The 25793-nt window shown below is 40.6% G+C and overlaps 3 protein-coding genes across 8 annotated transcripts; 2 read left to right on the top strand and 1 right to left on the bottom strand.

Moving 5' to 3' along the window:
* The first annotated feature begins 295 nt into the window (after window positions 1–295).
* Nompa (no mechanoreceptor potential A) lies at window positions 296–20711 on the top strand. 5 transcript variants are annotated; one of them, XM_076427038.1, is made up of 20 exons: window positions 296–441; window positions 498–681; window positions 3894–4017; window positions 4700–4785; window positions 5151–5412; window positions 5673–5802; window positions 5897–6048; window positions 6217–6492; window positions 7841–8152; window positions 8252–8347; window positions 8474–9215; window positions 10765–11333; window positions 12126–12304; window positions 12666–12814; window positions 15116–15262; window positions 15351–15440; window positions 15937–16312; window positions 18567–18736; window positions 18819–18962; window positions 19045–20711. In XM_076427038.1, exons 3-20 carry the CDS (start codon window positions 3942–3944, stop codon window positions 19250–19252), a joined length of 4164 nt encoding a protein of 1387 aa, XP_076283153.1. In that variant the 5' UTR covers window positions 296–441; window positions 498–681; window positions 3894–3941; the 3' UTR covers window positions 19253–20711. The 5 variants fall into 5 exon arrangements, with proteins under 5 accessions (XP_076283153.1, XP_076283152.1, XP_076283156.1 ...); XM_076427037.1 differs by having other exon boundaries at window positions 498–685; XM_076427041.1 differs by having other exon boundaries at window positions 297–441; window positions 498–685; window positions 7853–8152.
* LOC143210303 (uncharacterized) lies at window positions 20421–24483 on the bottom strand. 2 transcript variants are annotated; one of them, XM_076427047.1, is made up of 3 exons: window positions 23709–24483; window positions 21207–21427; window positions 20421–21137 (listed from the first exon to the last, which is right to left on the bottom strand). In XM_076427047.1, the coding sequence occupies exons 1-3, from the start codon at window positions 23975–23977 to the stop codon at window positions 20788–20790; spliced, it is 840 nt and encodes a 279-aa protein (XP_076283162.1). In that variant the 5' UTR covers window positions 23978–24483; the 3' UTR covers window positions 20421–20787. The 2 variants fall into 2 exon arrangements, with proteins under 2 accessions (XP_076283162.1, XP_076283161.1); XM_076427046.1 differs by having other exon boundaries at window positions 20421–21427.
* On the top strand, window positions 24425–25782 carry Bisc (TM2 domain-containing protein 1 biscotti). The gene is made up of 3 exons (XM_076427049.1): window positions 24425–24762; window positions 25011–25092; window positions 25226–25782. Exons 1-3 carry the CDS (start codon window positions 24561–24563, stop codon window positions 25500–25502), a joined length of 561 nt encoding a protein of 186 aa, XP_076283164.1. The 5' UTR covers window positions 24425–24560; the 3' UTR covers window positions 25503–25782.
* Window positions 25783–25793: the final 11 nt, after the last annotated feature.

Here is a 25793-nt window from a genome sequence, read left to right as displayed (position 1 = left end):
GAGCAAGCCCCTGGGGGGTCGTCGACAGCATCCGCATAATTTTCAGCTGGTGTCGCATTGTAAAAAACCTGGCTGGTCATCGTCGAAACAAATTGTAAGCGAAGCGCGGTGACTTGGTCCACCACTTCGAGCGGGAAACAATAAAGAATCGTGTTTAGGGACGAACGCACGGGCGAACGAATGATTATGGTAGAGCACGCGTTACATCGATGCTTGAGAACCCGTGGTCCTGGCGTTTGCACGCACGTCGATCGTTTTCCCGGATGGCCCCACGGAAACCGGACACAATGGAGCTACTTCCGGCGAGCACAAGGCCAGAAATCGGACGTGGGGATCCCACTGTGTACATTTCTCCACTGTGTTCTGCCCCCTACGGCTTGTCTATACGAATCATTCATCGAAACGGTTCTTCCATCTCGTCCCCTTCCCTGCACGGCTCAGGTGTTATCCATTATTTCCACGGTTCGCGCCGATTTTGAACGCCAGTTTGATTACAGGTGCCATTCGCGGTGGACGGACGATCCCTCGATATATGTTAGGCCAGACTTTTCGGCAGCTGTTCGGATACCAACAGAACGACGGAGTTCACGAGCAGAGAGGCTGCTTCGGTTAGAGATCGAGGAAATCCCTTCGCCCGGATCGGTCCCCCGGATCCGGAAGTCGACCCGAAACTTCCTACGCGTACGTAAGTACAGCTATCGTGTTTTTCTATTCTATTCGTCGAACAACCGAGGAGTTTGCCGCTTATTCGATATCTTTTTATCGTTTTAGAGTTGATCTACACATTTTTCTGAGAAAATTGGCAGTCTAGTAATCACGTATAACTCGAAACCCTGAACATCCACAGTTTATTACATGTTCCATAATCATTCGTACATTTCAAACAAATTATTGAGTCTTCATACTGCAATTACTATGTTGGATAACACATTTCATCATTATGGAACATATCATACCTATTCGAAGAATACCCAAAAAGATACGCAGTCATATTACTAAAATTTCTTTGTATGCAGAACGTTCAATTAAAAAAAACTGTTCTATTAAATGCGTTGAATTTTCTGAGGAATCAAAATTTTTTTTCGTTCATTCATAGAATTCTCCGCCATTTGCCCAGCAAAATAATGGCCAGTAAGAAAGACAAAGAAAGAAATACACAATTAGTATATCGTATCCGTATCCTGTAAAACCGTAAAGACAATAATAGATTTTTCATAACGCGTCTAATAAATGCGCATAGTTAAGCAACATATTCTTATATGTATATACATGCAATGCACAATTAGAGAATACACATCGACGCGAACACTTGCAAATTAAACGCTTCCTGCAAGTAATACGTAGCGAATCAAGATAAAATTGTCTGATTTCCGGAATGACTTCGGCTCGAAAAGTTTCTGCACGTAGTTGTTCCACGCGCGGCGGACTTTTGAATTTATTCGGGATCGTTCTCGCGAGAAACCATTTAGGCGAGTAATTATAATCTGTCATTGCGTGGGAGCGTTGTATTAGCGTTAATATCGCGCAACGATCAAAGAATTCTGAGGCGATTCGAGACACGCAACAATGTTATCCATGTATCATCTGGAATTCAAATGAAAACCGAGCACGATAATGGCTTTGTTTTGTACTACACAACGAGGCGGAGCTCTAGAAAAAAAAGAACTGAACTTTCATAACGCAACTGTACTTTTGGTATAAAATCGATGTTACCAGAATACGCTTACGTAAGAATGATGAGCATACACTGTTTTTTTATCATCGAACGAAGTAGCTTTTTCTGCTTACAATTCGATTCGACCAAATAGATTAACCAGAATCGTAAGACATGTTATACTTTCGCAAAAGCAGAATCTCTGGTTTAATCGAATGACTGATTAGCGAAATATTCGAATGCATTTTCCAATCGAAACCGCGAAATCAAACGCGCAATTATTATATCATTCGAACGTAATATATCATATTACGTATACATACATACGTATGTATGTATACAATGTTAAGTGTACATAAACGCGCAGGACCTACAATTTCAACTCGTCGACCGTAACATATTAATCATTGAATAAGCATTCATTCTGGACAGACAAGAGCAATTACCGAGGCGATAAACCGTAGCGTAATTAATAAGCGACATTTCTATATGATGTAACATTCAATGCCCGTTAATGGCAAACCACGTGTGCAACAATCGAGAATTTGCTCCAATTACTATGCAGAGTTCTACGACTTATTCAACGATAAATTTAAAGTTGATGTTGTCGATTATTTTTTTAAACTAGAGGAGATATATCTAACTTAATTTATAAAATATACATATTTAATCTATTAATGAATAACATATACATAGTATGATATGCAAATTGGTAACGAACAATTAGGATTTACTGGTTAATAATTAATTGGTTCTATGCTTTCATAATTAGAAAATAACCCAATTCAATTTCGACATTAAATAATATTATAAATCTCTCTCTAATTAGATTAGATTGGACTAATCGCATGCCACATTTTCTGGTGGTTTCCCTCTGAAAAATGCTTTTCCGCAGTACATACTCGTTTTTAATTATCCCGAAAGGATGACCCCGGTTTCGTGTGGTTTTTCGTTTTTAAGTACATATTGCTGGTCCAGAAACAATATTGAAGATGCTCTTTGCCGCGGAGCTTCGTTGACGCGGAGCGTCTCGCGCGTCTACTTTATGAAAAAGTAACTTTGAAGTCCAGATGGGATCAGGAGCATTCAAACAGTACAGAGACAGTGCAAGGTTTTATGGAATTCCTGAGCTGCACTCACCCTGAACACTTCCACACGCTCGCACCCCCGCCCCGTCAACCTTTTCTCTAACGCGAATGTTTCACGTGCACAACGTACACCGACGCGACGCATGGACCAGGACTAGCACACACCCGTAAACCCAACGAACCGTGTTTCCAACTTTCGAGCATTACATTATTAGTTGGCCATTACCTTTGCAGTTATCATCGATAATTACATACACGTCGTCGCTGAAACAAAATTATCCGATGAAATATCGATTATCGAAACGATGAGGTCCCACAACTCGCCGCCACGGTCAATTATCAACTTGTAGAGCGGTCCAATTACGATTGGATTAATCGAATTCCTCCGCATTGCCGTCCGCGCTTTCGCAGCGACGCTCCTTCAAAAAGAAAAAAACTGTGGGCAAAATACATCATCTGTAAAGATCTATTTCAGGGGTGGACAACCTTCCGCATACCATGCGTAAATGTTTTTCACATACGAGTTCAGATGCGCCATACAACTCGAGCAGTTTTTCTACCTTCTTATGTTTATTGTTACGGTTGGAAAATAGGAATAGAGATAGGATCTGCTTCGGTTAGGGAAGGAAAAGGGATAACTCAATCACGCAACTAAATTAATTAACTTATGCCAGTTGAAAAGATACATGTTCGTTAGAGCACCAATCTAGAATAGTGAGAAATGATCTTTTGGACGAGAGTGCGATCGCTGTCTTGAACTCTCCAATTCCCATCCTATAATTGTAAACTGTCAAAAAATTCCGACGAATTGATGAGTAAGAAGACTGTATAAATTCAACTGAGAGCTCTCAGGTGTTGAAAATATGAAGATGGATTCAGTTATGGCGCCTACTTCAAAAGAATAAGTATAGGCCCAAGGATCCAATGCGCCACTTGTAATCATCCAATGCGCCACAGGTTGGCCACCCCTGGTCTATTTGTACCATCCGCATAGACACGATTTTGGTTCTAGAAATTAACTATAGAATGTAGCGTAAGGCGAAAATTTCGTTGTCAACAGTGATTGTCATTAATAAACGGTCGCCTCTACGAATAAAATAGGCGCATCTCGTGTGAAACGCATAAAATTCGGTCAACATGTTTGATTTCAGGGATCCTGGTTGGAATGCCCACTTAATAGTGCAATTACCTAAAAGAAAATGAAAAAACTGGGAAACATATCGGACATACTACAGACTATCTCTGTCCTCGCTACCCTAAAGGTAGCCGTAAACGGTAAGTTCATTTTTCTATGGAAATTTCACCTTCATCAATTCTATTTTAAAATCTTAAAATTTACCTCCGCGTCTAGCTGCGTTCGTTCTTTCCGATTCAACAAAATTAATCCTCGGGCATTAATAAAACGAACAACGGTAATGCGAATAAAGGCGCGCGGCAAACGTTGTTAAATTACACGACAAATTTTTGTTATCAAGCATCCTTCGGAAGAGAGATTAGCTTAAATGACCACGGCTTTAATTCGAACCGGAGGTCCATGCTCTGAAAAATCCTTTTTGTCGCCCAGGATCCGCGAATGATTACGTCCACGCGTGCCACGAGCAGGCTAATTAATGACGGATCGCACAAAACCCGTGATGTCATTCGTGTGCTTGCGAAATTACGCAGTTTCATTCCATTGTATCAGCTGTCCGTGCCACTTGTAACACGAAAATGTCGCGGCGATAAAATCGTGGCGGTGTGACGCTCGTCCCCAAAGGAAATAACCTGGTTTTTCTCTGGCCGCGAAGAAGTGGGGAATCGGAGAGGGGAGGGAGGAGAATCGGCGGGTGGGGGAGAGAGTATAATAATCCATTCGCGAGAAAATAACAGCAACAACAACAACAACAAAAAAAGAACGCACGCGTACTGTCCATTAAACGCATTCCGAAGCGCACGATAACGAGAGAACTGTTTTCAGGGCAAACAACGTGTAATACCGGTTTAGGTCGGGTCGTTTACGAGAGGCTTCCGGACCAGCAACTTCAGGGCTTTGACGATGACGTGGTAAATGCACTGACACGCAAAATTGCAACACTACGAGAACCATGTAGGATCGCGTATCGTCCTTCCACGCGTTTGAATTTCGAATAGAAATAAAATCCTCGACTGTTTTACCTCATGGTTCTTATCGCGTTGCAATTTCTCTGCAGTCGTAAATCTTTTAGTTGTTTCGTTTACAACAGTTTCGTTGTTCTTGGGAATCGATCGTAGTCTTAATTAAGCATTTATCGAGTGCCAGTCAAGCGTTTCCGCTTGCTTCAAGGTTCAAGCATTCTTGGAAACGATCTTCTCCGGTACGAACTGTCGTGAAGAGAATTCGTTGCCGTTTTCTCGAGATATGGTAATTCTCTCGTCGACGACTTCCTTAGGTGCGAGACTCTGCCCCGCCGTTTCGGGTACTGGAGAAATGTCAGGAGCTCTGTTTACGCGATAGAACAGCGACGAACAACTTAGTGCGAGCTTGCACTAGCTTCGACTTTCAGCCTGGAAGCAGAATCGCGTCTTTCAGCGGCGCTGCCGAGTACGAAGAGAGCACTTGCTATTTGACTAGGGAACAGGCGCAACCGGAAGGGATTGGTAACTTGATGTTGGTGCCGAACAGCGTCCATTTCACGGAAGTTTGCCTCGGCTGTGAGTTCCTTTGTGATTTTAAGATGTCCCTTGCCCCTTCGTCAAGTGGAAATTAGACACTCGGCATCGCACGATTCCATTGCTTAATGGCACTGACGCAACGCGACGCTCTAAAGATTAGTCGGTTAACCAATTATCTATTACATACTCTTTAGAATTGTTAGCATTTTTTATAGAATATTATTCCCGCTTGATCATACGTGAACGATGGTCCACGATTGTATCGGTAATAATTGCCACGATACTTTCTATCTTTGAAGCTGACCGGATAGAAAGGGAATGTCCCAACAGGCGGTACGTATTCGAAAGACACCCGAGGAAGAAACTGAAGCTTCCCTTGACAGACATCAAGGAAGTTAGCGCTGCGAATAGAACCGACTGCGAAGACAGGTAAGACTGTCGAGCATTCTTAAAAACCAAGGGACATTAACAACATTTACATAAATACCAAACGAGCTCTGAACGATTTCTCTTTCTGTTCAAGATGTCTGAACGAGTTCAGTTTCATTTGTCGATCCGCAACGTACGACACAGCTTTAAGAAGCTGCGCCATCAGTCGTTTCACGAGAAGAACGCATCCGGAGTTGCTAGAAGACGATCCAAACTCTGATTACCTGGAGAACACATGTCTGAACGGTACGTTAAAGGGATTATATATGCAAGAGATTAATCCCTAGAAATAAATGTATGAACTTTTAAATGGTGAAAAAAACCGATGATTTAAGTCTGTATCAGCCGTTAATCGAATTCGACCGGTGCGGTGGTCGAAGAAGCGAGTATACTATCGATTCTTTCATCCTCCAGCGGAACGCCGTTGCGACGGGTTAGCAGTTTTCGTGAAAGAGGAGAACAAGCGCCTCCGAGGACCGTTCGAAGTCGACATTTACACGAACTTGACGCTGGATGAGTGTCAAGCTCTTTGCCTGAGAGCCGAGAAATATTTCTGTCGGAGCGTCGAATTCGATGAACAGACGCGACAATGCGTCATCTCCGAGGAGGATTCCGTCTCCCAAAAGGACGATATCGGGATCAGCAGCAGCCCCAGCCATCATTTCTACGATTTGGTTTGTCTGGACAATCGTGAGTGTATTTTTCATAATTATTTATTCTATGGCGTGAAGCACTGTGCAATGCTGTGCGTGTTAACAATTGTATAGGTAAAAATGAAATATGTATTGGGTTGGAACGAACGCTCCATAGGGTTCATTCGATAACATGGTAAGTTGGTTGGAAAATGGCAAAAAATGATAGAACAGAGTGGAAAATAAAATATTAGTCCAGTTAACGAAAAGTTGTAGAGGGAAATGGAAGGAACCCAATTTTTAACTTTGGGTCTTTGTTTGGACTAGTGAGGAGGTAAACATACTAAACCCCTTTTTCGGTTTTCCGCGTTTATCTCGGAAACTATGCGTCCTAGCGATAAGACCATTCCATACAAAATTAAAGCTGACAAAATGTGCCACAGGATTGATTCGATTCAGTTTTTCGCTATCTCGCATAGTTTCCGAGATATCCGCGCTCAAAGTTCACTAATTGTGCTGAAGCTAGTCAAGTAAGGCAAAAATTTCTTTTTCACAATTAGTCAACTTTGAGCGCGGATATCTCGGAAACTATGCTTCTTAGCGATAAGACCATTCCATACAAAATTAAAGCTGACAAAATGTGCCACAAGATTGATTGAATTCAGTTTTTCGCTATCTCGCATAGTTACCGAGATATCCGCGTTCAAAGTTCACTAATTGTGCTGAAAAGTTAGCTATAGTCAAGTAAGGCAAAAAACGTGAGGCAAAAATTTCTTTTTCACAATTAGTGAACTTCGAGCTCGGATATCTCGGAAACTATGCGAGATAGCGAAAAACTGAATGGAATCAATCTTATAGCACATTTTGTCAGCTTTAATTTTGTATGGAATGGTCTTATCGCTAAGACGCATAGTTTCCGAGATATCCGCGATCAAAGTTGACTAATTGTGAAAAAGAAATTTTTGCCTTACTTGACTAGCTTCAGCACAATTAGTGAACTTTGAGCGCGGATATCTCGGAAACTATGCGAGATAGCGAAAAACTGAATGGAATCAATCTTATAGCACATTTTGTCAGCTTTTTTGTATTAATTTTAATTAATTTGCATTAATTTTCGGGAAAACCGAAAAAGGTGACTTCTACGTGCCCCCCTGTAGCCCGCTCACCTCCTAGGAGTAGGGACTTTTAGGATGTTTACCCCTAACTAGTCCAAACAAAGTCTCAAAGTTAAAAATTGTGTTCCTTCCATTTCCCTGTACGCCCCTCTTATGAGCATTCATTGACTGAACTATATATGTACAATATAATAATTATTATGAGACGAGAATTTTTGAGTACTTCGAGAAGAGACGAAAGATCAATTCGCACTTCGCGAGGCTGCATCGGTACCCACTTACGAAGCGTAGATCCATCCATAGCACGTGGCTCCGAGTATCCAGACAGCAGCTCGACGTCGCATCTGTTCACCGATGGACGTCGTCCCGACACTGCCTTCCAAAGATACCGAAATTCTCGTCTAAGCGGGGAGTTTCACTCGGAAATAACCGGTCGCAGCTTGAGCGAATGTCTGGACGAGTGTCTTCGACAGACCAGCTTTCAATGTCGGAGCGCGGTCTACTCGGAGCACTACCACACCTGTCGTCTGAGTCGATTCAATCAACGCGATGGCCACCGGATCATCTACGACGCTGATTACGATTACTATGAAAACCTTATGCGTGAGTTTCAAGTCTTGAAAAACGGTGTATTCAATTCTGTTTTTACGCCGAAAAATCGGGAGAAATTCTGACAAACTTGAATTCGTATTCTCTGGATAGATCAATACCTGGATGGGGATCGAGACAGTCCTGCCTACAGGCCGGATCCCTTGGGCCAGGATACAAACTTTGGCCGGCCATCTCTAGGAAGACCTGGTTAGACTGATTTCGATACCGATTCTATTTTTCCCTGCAGTACACTAAGAAAATTTCAAATCGATTCTGAAATGATGAAAGAGGAGGAAAGAAGAGGATATTAAGAAAAACATTTTCTTGGTTTAGGGTATCCAGACGACTACGACAAAGGGTACAGCAGCAGCGTGAAGCCGGACCGCTATCCAGACCGTCATCCGGATCGTTACCCTGATCGTTATCCCGATCGATATCCAGACCGCTACCCCGATCGTTACCCCGACAGATATCCAGATCGGTACCCAGACAAGTATCCCGATCGTTATCCCGACAAATATCCAGACAGATATCCTGACAAGTACCCGGATCGTTATCCAAGTGACAGATATCCGGAGCGATACCCTATGAGCGGTCAATACCCAATGACTCCGACAGATCCGTACCCCGAGCCTGTAGACCGGTACCCCGTCAACGATCGTTATCCCGGAGGAGATCGTTATCATACCGATCGCTATCCCGTTAACGATCGTTATCCAATTAATCCTATCAGCGATCGATATCCGTCCTCGGACAGGTACCCGATTACCGATCGATTCCCAGTCAGAGGCGGCGATCGTCGTCCTGTGTCCATCGATCGATACCCTATCCCTGATCCAACGATAGACAGATATCCCACGAGTAATCGGTATCCGACCGGTGTCGCGAACCGATTCCCGATATCTCCTGGTCGTTATCCCAGTGACACAGACCGCTATCCCAATACAATCGATCGGTATCCAGTTCCGGAGGATCCTTTGGATCGATACCCTACGGCTTTAGGCGGCGCCAGGCCTCACGTTGATCGATATCCCATTAGCGAGAGATATCCGGATAAGGATATTTATCCGAGTCGGTAAGCTAAGAGCGGGGAAGGCTTCGCTTTGTCCCCCCCCATTGTCAACAGTTTACGCCGAGCTTACCGTTCAGCCTCGAAGAAGGGTTAGGAAGTATAAAACAATCTCGTTTCGACTAATTTTTTTAGGGCTGTAACTTTCCTTCGAAGGTCGAAGATTTCGAAGGATTCGCGCTAGTTCCTCCGCACGGAGGGTTTTACAGGTTTTACGACACGGCGGAACGTATTTATATTGTGTACACTAAACTAATTTAGGAGACTGTGCTTCTTGAGGGTTCTGGGGTAAGTGGCACGCAGTTCTTTTTTATATGGGGCATTCTTTGCATGGGAAAAACTGAAAAATACCGGCATTTATTTCGGTTTCTGTAGAATAACGGTTATACCAAAATCTGTATTTTAACCTTCGCAAGCTAATGTGGGGTCTCGGAGATCCCAGCTTCAGATTTTTGAAAAGAATTTTTATCTGAATGTATTATTCTTTATCCCAAATACATTGGAAACGAGGCTATTTATGGGGTCATTTGTCATTTGTTACAAGTTCATACGTTCCGAAGACTTTGAAATTTCGAGCAGTTGGGAGACTTCGAAGAGAAGAAGAAGAGCTTCGAAACTACGAAGCTTCGGAAAAGTTACAGCCCTAATTTTTTTGTAATCAAGTGGGGCAGAACGGTATAGTTTTCGAATAATTGTTGAAGCAATAAGCAACTGTTTTTGTCTGTTCCGAAACAACGTCGCGTCGGTAATAAATTATTACGATCCCAATCGCGAGGACGATCCCAATTTCATTATTGACGAAAATAATGAAAGTAGTATTTACTGTGAAATGTGCAATAAAAGTGTAAAGTGCGATAGAAAATCGCAATTAATTCAACATATTAATACTTCCATGCACAGAAAAAATAGTGATCAAGTAAATATTACGATATAGGTTTATCATTAAATGAAACAATAAGAATATACAGTAGCGGACAAAAGTTTTTAAGACCCCTCTAAAGAAGACGATAACTTTTTTAATATTGTATTATACGATTTGAACTGTTTTGGGAAGCTAGAGCAATTAGTTTACTAAAGGATGTGAAAAGAAATTTTTTCAAAAATTGCAATTGATCGGAATTGTTGAAAAAATACTAAAAGTTGATTTTTCAACTTCCTTATGTGGACCTATATTGAAAATTTAAAAAATACGTTGTAGATCTGTGTCAATTAAATATATTCTGAAAATTTCGTCAAAATTCTCGACGTTGCAATGAGCAACAAACGTTTAAAGATGGTAAAAATTGCAGATTTTCACGATTTATTGCCGAAAATAAATCGAAATACTCCAGTATAACTGTGAAATGTCTGTTAATACTCAATATTGTACCTAACACTTAATGTAATATATAATTAATATCGGAAAAATTTGCATATGCTTCGAGCATATTTGCATATTTTTCGTGCATATTTGCATGTTTTTCGTGCATAAATGTCATATGCATTTTGCATATTTATCGTGCATAAACTTCCGCAGTCTAGTAATAATACAACACCGATATCTTTCTATTGCAAGGTTTCCTCAACCTTCGCATCCATCCGGTTACCCAGGAAGCTACCCGATCGACGACGCGTACCCCCAGCCTCACCCCGACCGGAGCCATTACGGGGGTGCGGGAGGACCGACTCGGCCCGGTTTCGGCGGGTACAGCAACGACGGTAGCGTGATCGGAGGCGGGTACATCGGGGAGGGTGGCGTTTTCAACTCCAGACCGTTCGGAACCACCGGTGGACCGATCATCGGACGACCGCCGTTGGTTTCTCGGTGCGACGAGCAGGACAACTTCAGACAAGTCGGACCCCACATCAGGGTCCGTAAACCTTTCGTCAGACGGTACACCACGGCTTCGTCGTTGGCCCAGTGCGAAAGGGAGTGCGCAGACGCGAGGGACTTCGTGTGCAGGTCCTTCAACTACCGGCCGTACGCGGCTCCCTACGGCGCCGAAAGGGACAACTGCGAGCTGAGCGACCGGGACTCCAGGGACATGGACATGGGGAATCCGGTCTACTACGACACTGGGTCCGACTACGATTTCTACGAGCGGAACAACGGCAGACAGGGCGCCGACGCGGAGTGTCTCGACGGTAAGCGTCGTGACCGGTCTAGGACGCCAGCCTCGTGGGTCTTACGCGGAGGTTCGCGCCGCGATGGAATTCTCGACACGTGGAAATGATTTGATACAGCCCCCAATATTATTGTACAGACATTGTCGAACTAGCTTGGAGAAATAAATCGTCTGTTTTTCCATACGTGTTTCACACACGCACACTCCTTTTTGCCTACTGGTTCTCGTTGCACGTCCGAACGCTTCAACCCCCTTCGCGGTCTCGGCACGGAACTTGAACTGTGGTTTCGAACTTTTCCGACAATCCGATGATTTTCAGCTTACTCGGGCGAACCTTTCACCGCGAAATCTCCGATTTCTTTTTTCCGAGCCGTCGAAAGTAATTCTACGATATTACGAGAAAGCTCTTCCGCTACTGTTTACCGAACTTTTCCAATTCAACGGAAATTCGTACAAACTTGAAACTCGTACATCGACAAACCTAAATTCTTTCGAACGGTCTTGATTTTAATCAGTTCAGAACTGAGAAAGAGATACATATCTGCAGTCTATCGACGAGTTTTTCGAACTGTTTATGGCTTTATGGATTCTGAACATTTGCTGAGAAAATGCGCTTGGAGATTCGAAGATATCCTTGAGATTTTGAGGCCTAAAGTGCTCCGTTGCGTGTTCGGTAGTCCGGAGACTTCGGTATACGAACCCTGTACCGGAAGTTCGAATTGTCGGAGCGAAGTTTAACGGGGATTTTATTCAAAGTTATAATTGGCAGGCCAAATTATGATAGTAAATTCTATATATCTGATCGTTCTAGTGAGTCAAGTCTGTAGCGAAGACGGGATGGAATTTACTTTAAGGACACCGGAAGGATTCATCGGTCGGATTTACACTTACGGATATTATGACCGGTGCTTCTTCCGTGGGAACGGCGGCACCGTGAACGTGTTACGAATCAGCGGTCCTCAGGGTTATCCTGAATGCGGCACTCAAAGAGTAAGGAATCTAATTACCTTAATATACTCCGACATGTATTACGTTGGTGGCCGTCAAGCAGAAAATTTGCTCGTAACATCACAGACTAAAACAGTTAAAACGCCAGATACGATTTCTCTAACTTCTCGCGGATTGTCCGCAGTCGAGCGGAACGGTGTCGTTCGAACAAACTAGCGTCAGCCATTGTTAGCTCGGCCCTTTTTGTCGGCGAAGAACCGAGAAAGTTTCGCATGCGGCAATCTAGATTGAATGGACGGCAATTTGCCGAGGAAACGTGAAAAAAATCGCGAAACAACCGGACGCGTGAAATTTTTGCGAAAAATCCCTGAAAATTGGAGTTATGCTGACCGAATTGTTACAGTACGGGGACACAATGACCAACATTGTGGTGGTACAATTTTCCGACTACGTGCAGACCGGAAGAGACAAACGGTTCAACCTCACCTGCCTGTTTCGAGGCCCTGGCGAAGCTGTCGTCACGTCCGGCTACATCGGCGCCGGGTATGCCAGGTCATATCGATTGAGAAACCGTGCCTTGCACCTGGTGCACTCGCCGTGTATGCAATTAACCACGGAATGCAGCCCATGTTGCATTCGTTTGCTTACGACCCCGGTGCAAACCCACTCGATTGTTTTAACATCGTCTATGTCTATGCGTTTGTCGAAATCGAGCCAGCGCACGGTGCGCAGTGCGTTGTGGCCCGGGTCCAGGTCCGGCAGAGTTGGGCATTAATCGTTTTTAAAATTTTAATCATGATTGATTGATTAATGTGTACGATTAAAAAAAGAAATCGCCGAAAAATGGACGATTGATTCAATCGATTGATGGAGTTAATCGTCAATCGTTGATTAAATGAAGAAATCGTCGAAAAATCGGCGATTGATTCAATCGATTGATGAAGTTAATCGTCAATTGTTGATTAAATGAAGAAATCGTCGAAAAATCGGCGATTGATTCAATCGATTGATGAAGTTAATCGTCAATTGTTGATTAAATGAAGAAATCGTCGAAAAATCGGCGATTGATTCAATCGATTGATGGAGTTAATCGTCAATTGTTGATTAAATGAAGAAATCTTCGAAAAATCGACGATTGATTCGATCGATTGATTTAATTGTCAGTCGTTGATTAAAGAAAGGAATCATCGAAAAATCGGATGATTTAATCAATTGTTGAAGTTAATCGCCTCACGGTCTATCCATAAATTGTAATAAGGAGGGAGAGAGAGACAGAGAGGGAGCAGAGAGCGGATGGAGGATTGACAGAACTAATAATATATTTCAACAAAAACATGGTCGTAGCTTTCCAGGAATAATAACTTCAAACATAAAAGCACGTAAACAGAGTTTGTATTATAGAAATGATAATACACCTAAACTCAGTTTACATTTTTCTCAGTATTCATACAGTTCTGATTACGTATTTCATTTTGAAATCTCAGCAGTTAATCATTAATCAATTATCCGATTAACGATGAAAGTAGAAATTTAATCGTTAATTGCAATTAACGATTAATAAGTATTTAATCGTTAACCACAATTTTAACAATTAATAAGTATTTAATCGTTAACCACAATTAACGGCTAAACGAGGAGATTAATTGTTAATTGTGATTATGATTGAAGTAGAAATTTAGTCGTCAATCGTTGATTAAATTTGTACCCAACTCTGAGGTCCGGGACCGGATCCGGGTCAGGGCCAGGTCTAGCAGTTCCAATGCCGAAAATATAATAGTTAGAGCAAAATTCGAAAAAATTACTAATTTCTTTTTACAATTTTGTATGTTAATGAAAAGCACTCTTTTACCTGGAAAACGCATACCTCAAATTTACAATTACACTTCGCTATTTGGGTCATTCCATGCCAAATCGATCACTTTTTGCAGGCACCATCGTCGATTTCGTTCTAAATGAAATATGTTGTAGTCCATGTGAAATTAGGGGGGTTTAAGTCATCATTTTGCCGGGTTTGAATTTTTTTAGAAATGGCAGGATTCAAAGTTTTCAATTTTTGCCCATTTTGGCGAAAACAGGCCTCACTTACGAATTTTTATCTCAGGAACTGTTTCTCCGATTGAGCTACATTTTTTTTGTTTTATTCGGAAAGGATTGGGCTATTACAACATAATTTTTTCAACCACGAAAATCAACTTTATAATGTCGCAAAATTTACACAACAGACCATAATAGCTGTGCGCTCGACTCGTCTCGACCTGCAACAGGTGTACACGGTGTCCTTTACCAGCTCATTGTGACACTAATTTTTGTGGCTCCATCTTTTTCAAGGGCTCATTTTAAAGGGGAAACTTCAAGGAATATAACCATATTTTTTTCAAAATTTAAATCAATCTGGCCCCTCATCGAAAAAAACGTAAAGAAAGAATTTGTTTAAATTTTTCGACATGATAAAGTTGATTTTCGAGGTTGAAAAAATTATTTTGTAATAGCCCAATCCTTTCCGAATAAAACAAAAAAAATGTAGCTCAATCAGACAAACAGTTGCTGAGATAAAAATTCGTAAGTGAGGCCTGTTTTCGCCAAAATGGGCAAAAATTGAAAACTTTGAAGCCTGCCATTTCTAAAAAAATTCAAACCCGGCAGAATGATGACTTAAACCCCCCCTAATTTCACATAGACTATAACATATTTCATTTAGAACAAAATCGACGACGGTGCCTGAAAAAAGTGATCGATTTGGCATGGAATAACCCATTTATTAAATCGAGAACTGTTAATGGACCAACGAGATTTGCGGGGGAAACAGCGATCGATCTCAGTTTCGCTAATAGTCGTTCAATTTGTATCGTTTAGAGCAGGGTCCCCGATTCCCATCGAGTATCTTCCAGCAGAAAATACCCTGAGTTCCCGAGTGAGGCTGATGATCCTTTACCAAGGCAGGCCTACGACCACCATTGCCGTTGGCGACCCGCTCACCTTTAGACTCGAAGCTCAAGACGGGTACACAATATCTTGCTTTTATAAATTCTTCAGAATTCGAAGATTTACTCGACACTGCCTAGTCAACTGTTATTCATATTTCTTGCAGATACAATTACGTCACCGACATCTTCGCCACCAACGTGATCGCCAGAGATCCTTATTCGGGCAGAAGCGTTCAATTGATCGACAGATATGGGTAAATATTCTCCGACACAGATGTTTTTTCCGTAAAGACACGTAACAAGATATGTATGATAAAATACTTTGAAAAAACTACAGAATTACATGAATGTAATACCTTCGCGTAATACCGACTCTTCTGTCTTCGATCGTTCGAAACGAAAACGAATGTAGATCGATCTACTAACAACTAGGGGATAATGGAGTTTCGTGATACGCGCTGCAGGGTGTAGCTCGAATAAACGTTGATCGAGGGAGTAGGCCAAACTCTTCGCGAAAACTCAGAACAGAGTTCCTTGAAAGGACACACATTTTCGTTCTTAGCTCGCATGTGACGATCTACAATCCATTCTCGAGATCTATCATAGAGAGTCTATCGATCACTAGACTGAGGTTTTTTTTTATGGAAGATAAACATTTCCAACTGAACTGTAACTGTAACACAGACTGTATAAAAATGTAATTCTCCTTTTAGCAACTTTACTAACACTCGCTGTGAATTTGTTGTACAGCTGTCCAGTGGATAATTACGTGTTCCCCGGATTAGACCGTTTGCGCGAAGGGGACAGCCTCGAGGCACGTTTCAACGCGTTCAAGATCCCCGAATCGAATTTCTTGGTGTTCGAGGCGAACGTGAGGACCTGTCGAGACGGTTGCCAGCCTGCCTACTGCTCAGGCGGTACCGGGAGAAGCGAGCCATCCTTCGGTAGGAGGAGAAGGGACGTGTCGCTGAACGACACAATAGCCGAAGAAAACGAAATAAGCACGATAATCGAGAACACTGTAAATGACACGTCCTCCGCTTCGAATTCCACCGATGCCGACGACAGTGACGCTGGCAAGGAGGAAGAGGAAGAGGAGGAGGAACACGTCAGAGAAATGATCGAGGTGATTCCGTAATTCGTATTATCGCTAACGCTAAACCAACCACTGCCGGTCAAATCGACCGGTTTTCTATATTCCATCTTACAATTATTGAAACGATATCAAATTGCTTATACACTCATTGTCGGTAAGATAAGTCTCCGTACACCAAATGACCTGACGTTTTGTACGCAATCAGAAGCATTAGTTTACCGAGTGATATGCAAAAAATATCTTCTAAAAATTACAATTTACAAGGTTGCATGGAGAAATAAAAATTGAAAATATATGTTATGTGTATCTACATACAGCAGTTAGTAAACACCTGCTGAAAATTTCATGTGTAGCATGCAGCATGTGTATAACTAACATAGATCCACAAAACATATACACTCCTCAAAAGAATTAAGGGATCACTTGTGCGAACCCTAAAAATTGGTCCCACTTTACGTGAACATAACTCCGTAAAAAATTGCCGTATCGATATCGATAAACAATGGTTTGAAAGCCTGAAACCTCTAGTTTCAGATGTTCTGTTTCAAATTGTAGCTATGTTGGTTTTTCACAAAGTTATAGCGAGATGAAGACAACATTGACGGTTAACAAAAATTTTGTGCAACTTTGGAACATCACACGGGAGAAACAAATTTTTTTGATAAATCGCGTTAATATCATTTGGAAGGGCTATCTTTCCTGTATAAATTGTGTGGTTGTTGAATATTGTGCGTTTTCTTTTGTTCGAGTTATTCAACATTGAAGTAAATATGGGCTTTTTAATTTTAACTGGCTCCAGAAAGCGAAAAAATTATCGTAGAATCTTGTGCAAAAAAGCAATAGAAAGAGCGTTTCTTTCTCTTCAAGGCACTCCTTTTGTTTTTTCAATTTCATTAACATTTCGATATACCAGGTGTTGCTGAAAATATGCTTAAAAAATGCACAATTTCCATTTTTCCTTTAACTCGCTATATCTCGGCGAGAAATGATCGTAATACAATGATCCGAACGTCAGATTGAAGCAGAGATTCTGCTGATTCGATTGAGTACAATTTTTTACCTATGGCAGCTGTGTTCAAAGTTAGTGCTTCGTAGAAATGAGCGCGCCACGTACAGCGGCTGCCTGACAACTGATCCCACAGTGGAAAAGGACCAAACGCGATTCAAAATCAAAGAACTTTCGATAGAAATGAGGTAGGGCGATGAAATTTTTTTTAAATTAAAGGTGAAACTTGGCAAAATATGGGAAAAATATGGAGATTATGGTACGAACGTTTTTTAACGTTGAGAAAATTCGTTAAACATGTAGAATTTCAAGAAAATGTGGTTTCTCCAGTATCACGCGTGGAAAAAGTTTTCTTTTAACATGCTATATATCATTCCCCGTAGATTTTTTCACGAAGATTTCAAATCTGGTCTCAAAATTTGTCTACGACCTCAGGATTTTGCAAGAAATCGATTTTTTCGCTTTCTGGAGCCAGTTAAAGTTAAAAAACCCATATTTACTTCAATGTTGAATAACTCGAATAGAAAAAATCGCACAATATTCAACAACCACACAATTTACACAGGAAAGATAGCCCTTCCAAATGATATTAACTCGATTTATCGAAAATATTTGTTACTCCCCGTGTGATGTTCCAAAGTTGCACAAAATTTTTGTTAACCGTGAATGTTGTCTTCATCTCGCTATAACTTTGTGAAAAACCAACATAGCAACCATTTGAAACAGAGCATCTGAAACTAGAGGTTTCAGGCTTTCAAACCATTGTTTATCGATATCGATACGGCAATTTTTGACGGAGTTATGATCACGTAAAGTGGGAGCAATTTTTCGGGTTCGCGCAAGTGATCTCTTAATTCTTTTGAGGAGTGTATTTTAAATTTTCATTGAGGGGCCAAATAAAAAAGTTTTAAAAAGTGCCTTTTTTATTTTTGTGTGCAACCTTGTAAATTGTAATTGTTAGAAAATATTTTTATATTTAACCAATGTGCTTCTAATCGCTTACAAAACATCAGGTCATTTGGTATATAATTAGAAAAAAGTTATTCTGTTTTAAAGGGTGTACGGAGACTTATTTTACTGAGAATGAGCGTATGTATAAATAAATAGAGCCTCGTCATTTTCCTAAGCTTCTAAATTCTGAGCTAAAACATTTGAATAGCCTTTAGCGTTTGGTAGGTTTAGCGTTCATTAAATCCAAATGTTCGTGCGCGCTTCGGTTGTCACCGATTTATGTACTTCCTACCTGAAGAAGCACGTATTAATTCACTTCTGACGCAGGTGCTCGATTCGAGAATGGATATAGACGAGGAGACAATGGTGGAAAGGCAGACCACGGTCATGGAGAACGTTTGCATAACTCCGAACGAGTATTACGGACTAGTGACAGCGGTGGCTGTGCTGGTAGTGCTTCTAGCTTCGGTCGTATGCTTATCTATGCTGATTTACAGGTATGTCTCCCTGGTAAGGTTGCAGATTCGCCTGCGTTGACAAAACTAAGAAAACTAAACCGACCGACATGAACCGTTTTAGAAAATACGCTTATGCAGTGATTACGAAGAACCGCAGAGTCGATAAAGCATGCAACCGCAGCAGTCATTCGGATGACGCCTACAGCAGTCGGGCGAATAATTTCTCTTTCTTGCGCAGTGGACTTCAGAAACCGTTTCAGTCGACGTACGTATTTTCTGGAGCAATTTAGAAACATCCGCGTGTTGTTACACAACAGATGAAGCAAGAAAAATATGCCCACGCGTAGGTCGATCTCCAGGTCGATGAGCAATGTGATCGGCCAACGAGTTGCGAGCAGATCATCCACGGGTTTGGAAGGTGCTGTCGGATTGTCATCGAACAGAAGAACCGGCTTCGATCCCAGCGAACCGATTTATACCGATCCATCGTTGTTCGAGGTTGCTCGTTGCTCATCCCCAAAGCCTGCACTCAACGACAACTTCCATTTGATGTAGAGACACTCGAGAAACGATCAATACTTTCGAAAGTAATCAAATGCGGTACTCCACCGTTGCAATTCTATCGAAACGAAAAATTATTTTTACAAGCTTCAAATTCGAACGATAAAAGTATTAATTGTACGTCTTTGGTGTGCGTGGTTTGATATCTCAACGACAGACACTACTTAATTTTTGTAATCGCATCTGCGTTAACACGTTCGAGATGTCAACTTGGTCTTGACGTAATCGATAAGCTTCATCAATTGCATTTTTAAATAACTCATTACGTTTTATTCTGCCTCTCTATTTTCCCCTCTCGAAAGATGACGATTTACAGTGCTAGTCAAATTCAATGACCGCTATCAGCTACGACTGCCATGTCAATAAATTGACAATTCTTTTTTACTACTAACATATCGACACGATGCATTGAAATCGCAATACATAATCCTACGAAAATATAACCGCTACTCATCGATCGTTGTCATACATACATAATGTAACATTCGTATACAGTATACATGCACAGGCACTATGATCATCTATTCGTCAATCTACTCTAAAACAACGCAATCATTGTTTAGAACAAAGCATTCGTTGCTACCTACGAAAACTCTTCCATATGCTACTAGTCCAGTCAACGAAAAGTTGTAGAGGGAAATGGAAGGAACACAATTTTTAACTTTGGGTCTTTGTTTGGACTAGTGAGGAGGTAAACATACTAAAAGTCCCTACTCCTAGGAGGTGAGTGGAGTGCAGGGAGCACATAGAAGGTCCCCTTTTTCAGTTTTCCGCGTATATCTCGGAAACTATGCGTCCAAGCGATAAGACTATTCTATGCAAAATTAAAGCTGACAATATGTGACATAAGATTGTTTCTATTCAGTTTTTCGCTATCTCGCATACTTTCCGAGATATCTGCGCTCAAAGTTCACTAATTGTGCTGAAGAGTTAGCTAGTCAAATAAGGCAAAAACTTCTTTTTCGCAATTAGTGAAGTTTGAGCGCAGATATCTCGGAAACTATGCGAGATAGCGAAAAACTGAATGGAGTCAATCTTATGGCACATATTGTCAGCTTTAATTTTGTATAGAATGGTCTTATCGCTGGGATGCATAGTTTCCGAGATATAAGCGGAAAACCGAAAAAGGGGACTAGGCGCTCACTTCCTAGGAGTAGGGACTTTTAGTATGTTTACCTCCTAACTAGCCCAAACAAAGTCCCAAAGTTAAAAATTGTGTTCCTTCCATTTCCCTCTACACCCCCCTTATGAGCATTCATTGACTGGACTATACTGCATACATGGTACATACATTCTTCTCAATCAAAACTGGTTTAAGAAATTCTCTCTTTATCCTTATATACATATTATACGAAAATCATCAAGTAGTTAATGTTACGAACTTGTATTTATTAAGATTACATATGTATTACGTTTCAATTGTAGCTAGAGAAAATATACATAGATACATACAACAGAAGGGACAGAATTTTTATTTTATTTCTAGTTCGAGACTTTATCTGTTTCGAGGAAACAACTGTTTATTACAATTAATCTTCTTTCATTCGATCAAGCTTGTACGTAAAAAGAAGCATCCTTAGCCTAGCCTCCTCTTTGCGATAATGAGCCTCCTCCAGTTTAATTCTAGCCTCCTCTTTCAACATGGCAGCGATGTCTACCTTCATTTGCGCTTCCGAAAGAGCCAACACATGCAGCTCTTCCTCTCTATGAAGCGATCGTTTCACTTTACGGGGTTGATCGTTAGCAGAGAACGGCGGGGACATCACCGTTTGAGTCCCGTTCGACTTGAAAATCAAACGACTTCTCTCCGGCGTGTTCTCTTCATCCAACCTGTTGGCGATTGGGGAATACGATCCTTTCGTCGACTTTTCCAAACAATCTGAGAACGATCGATATTTAAATACAGTGCATTCGCCAAACGTCGAAAATTCGAGAAACCTGAAATTACCTGAATCTTTATTTTCATCTCTCGAGGTTTGTTTCGGAGGCTTCAAAGTACAAACACTTTGCAAAGTGAACGGTTCCGATTCTTTTGGCTCGAATACAACGTTTGGGGGCAATCCTACAGTTCCGGTTGGTATTGGAAGCTCCGACAAAGGAGTCCTACTCTCCCAGAATTTAGAGCATGAATGGTCCTTAGACAGATGGCAGAAACTTTTCGAAATGTTTCTGGAAAGATTCGGAACGTGTACAGGCACTTCTCTATTTACTTTCATTCGCAGAAATTCAATAGCATTCAAACGATTTTCGGATTTGTCATTGCAAAGGAAGAGAATGTCGTTATTTCAATCAGACCAGCTTCTTACAAAACATAAAGCAAAACCATTCGCAAAAGAAATTGTTATAAGCATTAAATAGACAGAAATAATTTTATCTGTGAATTGTATCGAATAAATTAATGCGTGCGAATGTTCATGGTTTAAACGTTATTCCGTATCTCGATCTCGAATACTATTAGCCAGTTTTACCATAAAATTAGGTGGCCAGATAGCCAAGGGAGTGCTTGTCGACATCGCTGTAAAATTGGCATAAACATTAACCAGCTAGAAATAATAAATTTATCAATAATTGTTGCCGCGGCGCACAGTGGGGTATTTGGCCAGTTTAGCGCGCCAAAAGTCAATATTTTTAGTTTGTTCAAAATGACTAAACCTTTTTTCTCATGAACCTGAATCTATATGTATACGCGAGTAATTTACAATAATATTTTTCCATAGAGAGTACTATTTAGTAACATTCAGATACTTGAAAGTAACATTTCTCGTGATTAAGAAAAGTGTCGAAAAACTTGTGTTAAAGAAATGATTTGTTTCACAAGTTTAGTGTATAAAATCGAGATAGGACCAAATCTAGGATATAAAGGAAGGTGTATAGATTAATTTCGTGACTTTTTTTTATTCTCTTCGGTGGTTTTGATAGAATAAACAATCGAAAGTGGTGTATTTTTTTCCGAAAATTAATATATATCATGTAATAACTTTTGTTCTCCGAATAACTCCTCTTTAATTTTTTGCGAGGTTAATCAGTAGACATTGCTTTATATAATCCATAAAAGTTTAGTTGCAAACAAGTGCAAACACAAAAGATATTTAGCTTTTTGTGCGATACATATCACTCTATACATATCAAATCTTTATCACAGCAACGCGTAAAATTTGTTTGCAATAGTAATTTCTGTTAATCTGACGAAAAAATGTTTGAAATAAAAGTTTAACAGTATTAACATAGGTATAAACCTTAATATATAAAACTTCGAAAAAATTTTGTTCAAAAGAAAAAAACAAGATCGCTTCGATTTTTTAAACATTAAGTTGTATTTTTGATTTGATAGTGTTGTAGCTGGTGTTAAGACGAATTCAACGATATATAATATTATGACCTTCACACTATTAATAACGTCGCAATAGTTTTGGCACGGTAAACTGGCCAAATACCCCACTGTGGCGGCGATCGACATCGATAGATATTCGATGGGGTGGAAACAGGTGGAAAGTGGAGAGCGCCGCGCATCGCTATCGCTGCGCATATGCTGCCCGAGCCAGCCCGAGCTCGGCGAGAGAGACGAGGGTGCTCCGTCAGTTGCACGCGTTATTGACAGGTGACCGTGGATGGTTAAATATTCAATGAAATTGTTATTCAAGGGCTAAAACAATTGGTGGGTGTATACTGGAGAATCCTCTGTGTCTGTATTGTACAATAAAGATCACTTATTCCTTCAAAATGAAAAATATTGGGTATTCATTACAGCAGCAAATGATTCGTGCCGCTTTCCCCATAAGACGCAATGTTAATTCCGGTACGAATTAAAACATCCGTACAGCACCATCTCATGCAGCGGCAAAACGCTCAAACTGCTAGCCAAATTTAGTTCCGAATCTACCGCTAGATGGCGCTGTTACCGACTTGTACTCTGTCGGTAACATTTGGCTAACACTTTGAGCGTTTTGCCGCTGCATGAAATGGCGCTGTACGGACGTTTAGCAAGAGCAAATAATTCGTGCCGGAATTTGCATTGCGTCTTATGGGGAAAGCGGCACGAATCATTTGCTGCTATAATGAATATCCAATACTCTTGATTTTTCATCAATAAATGTAAATATAATGTGTCAGGGAATGAATAATAACCAATTAATTCCTGGCAGAATTTACTGAAAATTATTATTGTTAGAAATTATTGTATTAAGAAGTATTGTATTAAGAAATTAGTGTATGTTTTAACTGACCGACGCCTCCACTTTTCTAGAAATCGGCTCCAGTAAAAGAAAATATGACTTGAGGAACTTGTACATAAATATAATTTATCTCTCTCTCTCTCTCTTCTGAGAGTGTCGTACCAAAAATAATTCACATTTGTTGCGTCACATCAAACATATTCTTTATTTCTGAATGTTCGTAAACGCTTAGCGAGAAAATTTACGTAAAGAATGATTATATAGTGAGTCATAATTACCGCAACTTTTTCTCTTCCCGGTTACGTTTGCAAGCTTTCATATTTTCCCAACAGCGTCTTAATTGCACAGCCGAACGTACACCTTGAGGACCTACCATCGAGTTGTAGTCTTCGGCAAGTTGAGACCAGGCTGACTTTCGTTTGCACATTGATACGGGATCGGATTTTTTCTCCTCAATGTCCTCGTATTTATTAATCAACGTTATCAATATTTCCCGCTCCTCGAAACTGTACGTTTTTCGAGTGCTCTTCAACGACGAAGCAGCCATTTTAATCAAAATAAATGCTAGTGCTAGACTATCGTAGCGTAGTCGTCTTCTATTGTTTAAATTTTAATTCGCGGTAGAAACAGAAACGCTGTGATAGCTGTGGCAATAGTATATGTGCATTTATTCCACAGTAAAATAAATAATAAATCAATTTACACAATTGTACACTTGTACAACAATTCGTCAGTTAAAAACACAACCCAAACCTTCGAATAACCGCAGGACCTCCTGTCGTTGGAAAATTCTTCTGTCAAACAATAAATTACCCGTCGGTAAAATATTAGAGAATTCATAAGATTTAGCAGACGAGATACAGTGTCTGTAGCTACATTTCGTATCGATGATAAAGTGTACCCCAATTAAATTTATTTCGATGACAATAAAAGTACGAGACAAAGTTCGTAGTACATACGTGTTTCAAGTTTCGAGTAGTTGGCGCCAGCGTATAGCAATTCTAATGGCAGTGCGTGCGTGTGCGTTCAAAATACAACAAACATGCACGGGATATCGTGGAACTACTGGAGACGTTGAATCAAGTGATAGTCTGGTGATCGAAGTAATAATTGTTATAAAATGAAACGGCATGTTTCATCTGATGCGATTCCTTAGCGGACTTCTGTTGCTTGTTCTCTTGGTACCGCTGGGCAATGGTGCGGATAACACATATGAGATCGACTGCAGTAACCTACGAATGGGACAGTACATCTGTCCTCATCCCGATTATGATTTCATAGACCCGGAGACACAACAACCGAAAGGTTGCACCAAGGAGAATAAGGCCAAGGGTGAAACAATTTTCTATTCAAATCTACTGTTCCTTTAAAAATTAGAAAAATACTGTGACATAACCTATAACAGCTCATTCATTGTTAGGAAATTCGTATTTACATAGAAGCAGCGACTCTTCTATACTCTGTCTCTTCCTTTCTTTCACGATAGTATCGCTATCGCGTTCGTATTGAGATTTTAATGTATTTACCTCGTACCGCAAAGCATAAAAACGTAACTCGTATACTCTTTCTGTCTTTATCAGTGTTGTGTCTGGCTGCAGATGGCCTCATTTGTACAGAAACAAAAAATAACACGTTCAAGAAGGATATTCCCTGTAAATGGACGTAAGTACATGCTATTACACCGATATTTTATTAAATATTGACGATCTGTGGGTGCGATCAAAGTTCTTAAATCGCATTGTTACTTTCCTTATGTTTAATCACCACGATATAACGTAGCGTTGTCTTTTTACAGAAATGGATATTCCTTTGCAACATCGTTGTTACTCTCTATATTTCTTGGCATGTTTGGAGCAGATAGATTTTACCTAGGGTATCCAGCGCTGGGTTTACTTAAGCTGAGTACTTTGGGATTCCTCTTCCTTGGCCAGTTCGTCGATGTTATACTTATAGCGACACAAATCGTAGGACCTGCAGATGGTTCGCACTATGTGATGCCATATTTTGGTGCAGGGATTCATATCATAACAAGTAATAACTTTACGTACAGAGTGACGCAGTACGAATGCTGAAAGAGCTCTAACAGTTGATAAACGATGATTACTCCGAAAGAAAAGAAAAATTGTACAGTCCCGGCTTTTATCGCGAGCAACGATACGCAATCCTAGAATCGAGTCCTATTTCAACATACCTGGAAAGCAAATTGCTGTGTATGCTATTTTAATGAGCAAACAAAACAAATCACCTTGTAGATATGTAATTCAACGAAACATTGTATATACAGATTTGTTACTGACTTATTATATCTATTGCCACTATAGTCGTATAATAAATATTTGTTTTTATTTCTAAGCTTCTCATTG

Source organism: Lasioglossum baleicum, chromosome 7 (assembly GCF_051020765.1).
Source record: "Lasioglossum baleicum chromosome 7, iyLasBale1, whole genome shotgun sequence".
Classification (NCBI taxonomy): domain Eukaryota; kingdom Metazoa; phylum Arthropoda; class Insecta; order Hymenoptera; family Halictidae; genus Lasioglossum; species Lasioglossum baleicum.
This window is presented reverse-complemented; position numbering and strand designations above follow the sequence as displayed.

Excerpts from the sequence above, each read along its gene's own strand:
- Nompa (XM_076427038.1), top strand. The coding sequence starts at position 3,942 with ATGAAAAAACTGGGAAACATATCGGACATACTACAGACTATCTCTGTC. Across the intron at positions 15,263-15,350 it reads AGACTCGAAGCTCAAGACGG|ATACAATTACGTCACCGACA; the intron begins GTACACAATATC and ends TATTTCTTGCAG. Across the intron at positions 16,313-18,566 it reads ACGTCAGAGAAATGATCGAG|GTGCTCGATTCGAGAATGGA; the intron begins GTGATTCCGTAA and ends CTTCTGACGCAG.
- LOC143210303 (XM_076427046.1), bottom strand. The coding sequence starts at position 23,977 with ATGGCTGCTTCGTCGTTGAAGAGCACTCGAAAAACGTACAGTTTCGAG. Across the intron at positions 21,428-23,708 it reads CGGGAAGAGAAAAAGTTGCG|AAACATTTCGAAAAGTTTCT; the intron begins GTAATTATGACT and ends GAATCTTTCCAG.
- Bisc (XM_076427049.1), top strand. The coding sequence starts at position 24,561 with ATGTTTCATCTGATGCGATTCCTTAGCGGACTTCTGTTGCTTGTTCTC. Across the intron at positions 24,763-25,010 it reads CAAGGAGAATAAGGCCAAGG|TGTTGTGTCTGGCTGCAGAT; the intron begins GTGAAACAATTT and ends TGTCTTTATCAG. Across the intron at positions 25,093-25,225 it reads GATATTCCCTGTAAATGGAC|AAATGGATATTCCTTTGCAA; the intron begins GTAAGTACATGC and ends GTCTTTTTACAG.